Below are 8,449 nucleotides of genomic sequence, written 5' to 3'. Positions count from 1 at the left end.
CTGCAGAAACAGACAATTAATGGCAAAACAGTGGGTATCCTAAATTTTCTTTTGGGCTTCTTTTTTTCTTAGGGTCCTACTTCATTCTTTATGCATTTAAATTGACCATACATACTTAAGTATTTGCAGTCCAAATTTGTAGGGCCCAAGGTTTCAACCCAAAGGCTAAAAGCAAATAGAGAACGCTTAGATTCACGTATGAATGAGTTTAAAACAAAATTTATATTTAAATAAATAAAAAATTATGATTATAAAAATTTTAACATAATTTTTTAAAGTTAAGAAAAATTACTCAACGAGATTTCTACATAAAACAAATTTGTAATTTTCAGAAAGTAATACATAAATCCTTTAATGCATTATTAAGTATGTATTAGAGCATGTTGATTTAAAATACGTAAAAATAAATAAATAATATTTTTTTCCCTGAATAACATACACGAAAATATATCTACATCCACCCTTCCTTCTTCAAATTTAGAATGATTCATAAGAATACGCAAACAACACGAGTTTGTCCCGTGGCTTTCTTTTCACTGTTGCCTTTACCAATTCTTATTACAAATTTGTTAGCAATTACCTTTAAAATAATGATTAAAAAATATTATAAATATAATTTTATAAAAATTATACTTATTTTCTTTTACTATTATCCTTAAGATAATAGGTAAAAAAACCTTTATTGTTAAAAATGAAAAAAGTGGAATGCGCTGTCATCTTTTTTATCTAAAGATTTATATTTAGTTGTGGTCTTGTAGAATTTTAATATTTTTTAATGGAAATTTTATTTTCAATTTATCTATAAAAAACTAATTTTTTTTTCTGTATTCTGTCTTGAGTGTGAAATAATCAGTTTTTAAAATTCTTTTAAAAAATCTATAACTATATAACTATATATATATATATATATATATATATATATATATGTAATATACTATTATAAGTTTTTAAAATAATCATATATAGTAAAATTATCTTTAACTAACTCTATAACTATGAAATATAAGATAATAATAAAATTTATAAATGTAAAGATAAATATTTATGAAAAAAATTATAAATATATAAGGTAGTAAAAAATTAAGTAATAATTTTAGTTTTAAAAATTTAAAATAAAATTAAAAAACATGTAAAAATTAATCTAATAATAAACATATCAAAAAACATATTAAAAAGTACATGATTACCCACTTGCTGAGGTAAAGAATTAATACAAACTCAACAAGAATTTGTATTAAAAATATATTGAAAAGTACATGATTACCATATCAAAAATACACTATGTATAATAAAAATAAATATAAATATATGCAAAATTTGTATATTTTAATTTTTTTAAGAGGAATGGGCAATCCTATTAAATGACTTAATTTCTATAAATATAATATCGTTTCATTATCATTAAACAACTAGAACAAACATGAGTATGAATGTTTTTAAATTATATATGACAAGTTTTTGGTTAAAATTATAAAATTTAATATAATTCAACACATTAATAATATCAAATATTATAATTTATATAAAAGTTTACTTATATATAGCTTTTAATGCTTACATGTTAGAAAAATCATTTAATAAATTTACGTTGGTATCATATCCATGCTGGTTAGGCCGATTCAATTACTCTGCATCAATTACTAATTTCTATACCTTTGATCTTATTTTTAATCCCAATTACTGTCAAATATATGTTTTATCATTTTTTAAAATGCTATTTCATTTTACGCCACATGGAAGAAAAACACTGGTCTAGAGAATTGGAATTTGGAATAAAACTAGTTATATCAAATAATAAAAATTTATAGAAATACAAAAGAAAGTTGTGTGCGTATAATGTTATTCTCCAATCATATATATTAAGGTACGATCTGATAACAGTGGGAAAAAAAATTAGAATCAATTGCTAATTAGTAATATTAAACAATTATATTATTAATAATAAATCCGCAGACTATAGATTATAAAACTTTGCTTGGTTCCAAGTTTTAACCTGAGAGAATTTCCGTTCTTTATTCTTTTGATTTCTCGTTTGCTTGGTCCTCTCTCTCTAGGTACGGAACACAAGTTTGCTGTCATGAAAGTTGAGCTATGTGAGTGATATAATACGAGGTAATCTACGAAACCTCTTTCTACTGCTCATAATTCACTTGTTAATGTCTCTGTTATTATTATTGTTATTATTATTTTCAGTTCTAATTACAAGCAAACCAAGGAAACAACACACACGTTGACAATCGAGGTTTATTCAAAAGACCCATTTTCCCAGGTCGATTTTCACACGTGGGTCTTCAACCCCTCAAAACATTTACCTCTCTTACTTATTTCTCATCATTACTTTGCATGCTTTGCATTTTTCTCTCTCTAAATATTTTCTGTGCCTTTTTGATTTTATAGTGTTCTCTTAGATTCTACGCGGTTATTTACTTCTGTTAATTTTGATGGTTTTATTATCTTTGAATTATCGTAACAAGCCCATTGTGATTGGTTCAATCATTTCCACTTGGCTGCAGATTGTTTGGTTCTTATAATTATAAAGGTAGTTTTTTTTCTCATTCCTTTTTTTAAGGGAAAAAAACGGCGTAGTTGGTTATTTCGTATATGGTTTTTTTCGATTTTGCAATTTCTTAATTGTTTATTTGTTTAGTGTTTAATCTCTATTTAAACATGTCTTACAACGTGGAGCGTTGATCTGGGTTTGGAATTGGATTTGGATATATCTAGTGGGCGTTGTGGGCGATTAGATTTTAAGAAAACTTGAGAGTGTTTTTCTGTGCATTGATTTTCACATCACTTTTTTAATTTTTGTTTATAGTTGTTTCGTTCTAGCAACGGATTAGTAAAACATATAGGAACTATGGCAGAATTGTATTTTCTGTAGTATGTATGTATTTTCTGATATGATACAGAAATTATTGCAAATTTTTCTTTTTGCTAATGGGATTTATAATTTGGTGTTTATAAAGGTATGAAGATTTAACATAATGTTTTGCATCAGTTTTATTCTTGAATATCAAGTTGGTTACCAATTCACTTAATGTGTGAATGATTGAGTTGTTTGGCTTAATGCTTTAGTAATGAGATTGTTCTCCTAACTTTACTGTTTCATCACGAGGAGCAATTGCAGTGAGGTGCTAGAACTTGATGTTTTAGCAATAGAGAAATCATAATATATTATTCTTTATTCAACTTACAATCCAATATTAGCAGATGGATTCTCTTTGCTTTGATGACAACAAAGAAGATATTGAAGTGAAATATGAAGAAGGATTTGGAGATCCAGAAGTGTTCCCTCGTGTTGGAGACCAGTACCAGGCAGAAATTCCTTCATTAATTGCAGCACCTTATCTTTCTCAGCTTGTAAAGAAGAAAAGAGATTCAGAAATCATGGTCAAGGTGCCAAAGTCTTCTATTTCACTAGGATTGCCCATTCCTCTTATGTGGGCACATTGCAAATTTGAAAGCAGCTGTGGTTGTGGGACTTTAGAATCGGTCACAAGTGGAGAGGGGCTAGTGATTTCTAAGAACGAATGTCCAAAAATTAAACTGGAAGGTCTTACTGCTTCGCATGTTGAAGGAAAACATGTCGGAGGGTTCTCAAATTTGGAATCATCTTCTAGAAGTGATGATGAGAAGGATCAACCACAAGGCAAGTATCTTCTCCCTGGATTGTTGGATGATCAATCTTGGACAGATATTGAATATAACAGTTTTCTTCTTGGCCTCTTTGTATTTGGGAAGAACCTTAACTATTTAAAGAGATTTGTTGGGAGTAAAAATATGGGAGACATATTGTCTTTCTATTATGGAAAGTTTTTTAGATCTAAAGAATATTGCCGATGGTCAGAGTGCCGAAAGATGAGAACTAAGCGGTGTATATTTGGCCAGAAAATATTCACAGGATGGAGGCAACACGAATTGCTGTCAAGATTATTTTCCCATGTGCCAAGGGAGTGTCAAACTAAATTGATTGAGGTATCTCTCTTGTCATATTTCAGTGTATACTAGTCACTATCACACATAATCTGGATGAAAGGGAATTTCCATATAAATATTCCCCTGGTTAAGTAATGTTCTTTTAGGATTTAAACATTGTAGAGATTTATTGGCATTGCAAGCTGTGCTGGCATCCAACGATAATGAACAGTGATTAAGAAAAATTCCTTTTGTCAGTGTTGCTTGCTTAAATATATTTGTTTACAAGGTTCATTAGTTAAATGATGATTTTGGTTGGAGTTCAAGCACTAACCAATTAACCACCAGCAAGTTTGAGCTTTTTTTGTCCTGGTAAGAAAAAATTGAAAAGGATAGTTTCACCAAATTCTGTTTGTGCACCAACTCAAAGGATCCTTGGTCTTATACTCACGTCATACACACATTTGTGCACTGTTTTATCTTGATTATTGAGGGATAGGTCATTGTCTCTTAAGAAAAGAATTTTCTGATAGACTGGAAAATTGTTTTGGACATTCTGGCTATCTTGTGAAATAGTTTTGCATGACGTGGACTGAGGTAATGCTAATATGTGAACTTGCAATGAAGGAAATTGATTTAAAATAAGTACCATCCATTCATGAAGTATTTCTGCTTTATATGTGGATTATCATTATAATTATTGACTATCAGCAATGTAGCAATGTTACAGAAATTTCAGCAATTATTGGCTGCTACATTGGTCATGAAAGCTGCACTATGAATAGATATGGTAATTAATGGAAAAAAATTAACAAAAAAATGACACCAGCAAATTGGTATCATTACACTAAAGTAGAAGAGTTTCATACTCTCCTTTGTTTGACAAATTTTCCTTGCTCCTTGAGTCTCTCTTCATTTGAATAATTTGATTCTGTTTTTAAGGCTGAGTTTGCAACATTTGTCTGGACGTTGTAGAAGTTGGCATTGTCATTCTCTGTTTTTTCAAGACAAGGACCTTAAATACAAATGCTTTCTATTCCCATGGAAAATTTGTAGTTGATTTTAGAAATATATCCAAAGACTCCAGCATACCTCCTCTCTTATACTTCTATCCTACTGACCAACTCCTTTAAGAATAATACCTGTTCTGTTACAGGTATTTAGGGCTATCTACTTTACTTTCCAAGAAGAGTGCAGAATACAATTGACAAAAATGCAAGATCCCTTCTTTATTACCCATTGAAAAATTGAACTGTTTAGCAGTAATTTAGATGCAGAATTTGCTTAGATCTCATTTAATGGTTCTGTTTTGAAGTGAAAAGGACTGGATATGCAAGTAGATAGGTCCTTAAATGAAATATATTTATGGTTTCTATTATGAACCTCTTTCCTTACATCTGTTGTTGAGATAAGTCTATTAGCTTCTCAACTGGGAGAATATTCACTAGAATAAATTACAAATGATGTGTTTCTTCATTTACATTCTTTTAAGTCTCATGAGACATAATTTATATGGTCATGTATTTGTCTTATCGACATTGCTTTCTGAACATTTTCATTTCTCAAGTGGTAGTATAGACACTTCCTTCTAACTGTATCCATAGTTCACTACCTTGCCATTGCATAATATGGTGCTAAGCTGAGCTGTATGAAAATCCACATACTTTGTTCAGATAAATATAAATGTAACAATCTTAGAAATGGGGAAAACAAAGAGCAGTTTCAAACCAGAAAAACAATGTATCCTTAATTCATGTTAATATTACTGCAGATTTCAAGGAATTTTGGGGAGGGAAAGATTCCTTTTGAAGAATATGTATTTGCTTTAAAGGATGCAGTGGGTGTTGACTTGCTAATAGCTGCAGTAGGTATTGGAAAAGGGAAGCAGGATCTCACTGGCATTGCTGTTGAGCCAACAAAGACCAATCACACCTTCTCTGTTCGCCCTGAAATACCAATTGGCAAAGCTTGCTCCTCTCTTACATCTGCAGATATAATCAAGTTTCTCACAGGAGATTTTAGGTTGAGTAAAGCTCGATCCAGTGATCTCTTCTGGGAAGCTGTTTGGCCTCGTCTTTTAGCAAAAGGTTGGCATTCTGAACAGCCTATGGATCAAATTGTTTCTGGGTCAAAGCAATCTTTGGTTTTTCTTGTACCTGGTGTTAAGAAATTTTCAAGAAGGAAACTGGTAAAAGGTAACCACTACTTTGATTCTATAAGTGATGTATTGAATAAAGTAGGATCTGACCCTGGGCTTCTTGAGACTGAAAATCAAGCAACTGAGGGCAGTGTAGATAGGGAAAACAGACAAGACAAACAAGACCTAGAGGGCGTGTCAAATAGGCAACAATTCTGTTACCTTCAGTCTCATAGTTCAAAGTGCAATCAAGATCTCATGAAATTTACAATTGTAGATACCAGCATGGTTCATGATAAGAATCAACGTAAAGTGAGACAGATGAGAAGCTTACCTTTTCAAACTATGAACATATCCCCCATCTCAAGCTGCTCTAGTGAATCTGAGCAAGATACATCTGAAGACTTGGAAGATCAGGTTGAGCAATCTAATGCTTCCAGCCCTACTGAAGATCAGGTTGGACAAGCTATTTCTTCCTATCCTATTGAAGATCTGGTTGAAGAAGCTAATTCATCAAACCCTACTGAAGAATTCTCTGATAAGAGGTTGAGCACAGACTCTTCAGATTGTACGCGGGCTCCTGCTCCTGATATACTCAACACCACCAAAGAAGAAGTAGAAAACCATAAATTTTATTCTGATCTGCATGCTGATGAGAATTCAAGGGAGATCAATGAGCATCACTTGATTCAAAAGATGACATCTGATTGCACGTTGCCCTGCATCATGGAAATGACGAAGTTAAGAGCTTGTAACCATGGAGAATTTAGCCACTGCACTGAAAGTACTTCTGTGAATAGAAAGTTTGATTTAAATGAGCCAATCTCACCGTCAAATCTGCATGAAGCATCTGAGGGCATGGTCTTGTCAATGGGTTTAGAAAATGTGTCTTTCTCAAGTTATCTGGCTAAAGGGAGTCCAAACTTGAGTGATGAAGGCAGGGTCACCGACACTGAGAACCACCTATCTGGAGAAGTTTCTGCAGAAAATTCCCAAACCAGGATGTTGATTGACTTGAATTTTCCACAAGTTTCACCTGAGTTAGGAATTGAAATGGAAATACCATCCTCTGTGGTCATACTGCAAAATGACAACCAATGTGCAAATGCATTGTCTTCTCCATCTGAGAGAACCCAGTTCAATGTGACCCAGGAGTTTCCTGATGGTAATAAGGAGCAGCAATCGATCAATAACAATCGTCGCCAAAGCACAAGGAACCGGCCATTGACCACAAAAGCATTGGAAGCTCTTGAGTACAGATTTCTCAACTCAAAGAGGAAGAGAAAGAACACAGAATCTTCAGACAATAATTCAAAGCCCAAATGTTTACGTGTAAGTAGTGAGACAATTATTGGTGCTCCTTGTGATAATGACATCGGCAATTCTATGGCTGATACAAGAGCAGAGGAGGAGAATGTAATCCAGGCATATAGCTGTAGCATCAATCTGAATAGAGAGGCTCACTATAATTTGTGAAAAGTTGGGTTATTTCTTCTTTGAGGGGGCATCAAGTTCATAAATATTTCGAGTGTTGAGGCTAAACTGCATATAATTTCATTGTTTCAAACGTATCCATACATCACAACTATACATGAACATCAAAGCTATCAGTCCATATTCACTTAACTCTTTTTTGTTTTTTCAGAATGTGACTGATAGAATAATAGAATAAAATAAGAGTTTATCTCATGATTAATGATTTAAAGATGAAGTACCATTGGTGTTGAAGTTCTGAGATCAAAGCCGTTCTCTTCAGCAGGAATCAACCTAAGTGGTGGTTTCTGTTTTATATCAGACTGCAGGACTATAAACCATGCTTTGATGAGAACACAATTGTAGCAGTCATCTCCATAAGCACGTTTGTGTCTCAGATGATCACTTCATAAATTAGTTTCTGTAACTCAGGCATTGTAAGCTGCCAACCAATGAGTATTAATTATGTTGGATTCGTAACTACCATAGATTTTCTCTTTATTAGTGGCACAATGTCAATAGTGAATAGAACATGTTAGGCTTTTGGTATTTCATTTAGGCATGATTGAAGACTGCATCTAAAACCTACTTTAATACGTTGATACAATATATCTTAAAAGGCATATTTATTATTACTCCTATCTATTATATCACTCTTATTTAAGTGATTTTTGTCTAAATATAATGTATTCCAATAACTATATTAATAACAACAGTATTGTAAATAAAAATGTATTAAATAGGAGTGACAATAGACAAATGAAAGTAACAATAAACACTTCCTATCTTAAACCTAAACTGGTTGCAAGCTAGATGTTATTAAGAATCTCATGTGCCTGAGTTTTAATATGGTGAGAGGCTAAAATTTCGTATGATCCATTGTACATGTCTCACTAAGAAAAGATGATGATAATTTTATGAACA

At 32.1% G+C, this 8,449-nt stretch overlaps 1 protein-coding gene across 6 annotated transcripts; it reads left to right on the top strand.

The window, feature by feature from the left end:
• Window positions 1–1,883: 1,883 nt before the first annotated feature.
• On the top strand, window positions 1,884–8,187 carry LOC113861890. Of its 6 annotated transcripts, none has more exons than XM_027494981.1 (4): window positions 1,884–2,112; window positions 2,194–2,283; window positions 3,211–3,975; window positions 5,687–8,187. In XM_027494981.1, exons 3-4 carry the CDS (start codon window positions 3,211–3,213, stop codon window positions 7,526–7,528), a joined length of 2,607 nt encoding a protein of 868 aa, XP_027350782.1. In that variant the 5' UTR covers window positions 1,884–2,112; window positions 2,194–2,283; the 3' UTR covers window positions 7,529–8,187. The 6 variants fall into 6 exon arrangements, with proteins under 6 accessions (XP_027350782.1, XP_027350784.1, XP_027350783.1 ...); XM_027494983.1 differs by having other exon boundaries at window positions 1,991–2,112; window positions 3,208–3,975; window positions 5,687–7,566; XM_027494980.1 differs by lacking the exon at window positions 2,194–2,283 and adding an exon at window positions 2,475–2,539 and having other exon boundaries at window positions 2,003–2,093; window positions 5,687–8,156.
• Window positions 8,188–8,449: the final 262 nt, after the last annotated feature.

This window comes from Abrus precatorius, unplaced genomic scaffold (assembly GCF_003935025.1).
Source record: "Abrus precatorius isolate BTA unplaced genomic scaffold, Abrus_2018 Scaffold3, whole genome shotgun sequence".
NCBI classification, from domain to species: Eukaryota; Viridiplantae; Streptophyta; class Magnoliopsida; order Fabales; family Fabaceae; genus Abrus; species Abrus precatorius.
Note: the sequence above shows the minus strand (reverse complement) of the source record. Positions and strands in the feature narration are given on the sequence as shown.

Coding starts and splice junctions, on each gene's coding strand:
- LOC113861890 (XM_027494980.1), top strand. Junction 2,540..3,210: donor TGGTTCTTATAATTATAAAG/GTAGTTTTTTTT, acceptor CAATATTAGCAG/ATGGATTCTCTTTGCTTTGA. Junction 3,976..5,686: donor GTCAAACTAAATTGATTGAG/GTATCTCTCTTG, acceptor ATATTACTGCAG/ATTTCAAGGAATTTTGGGGA.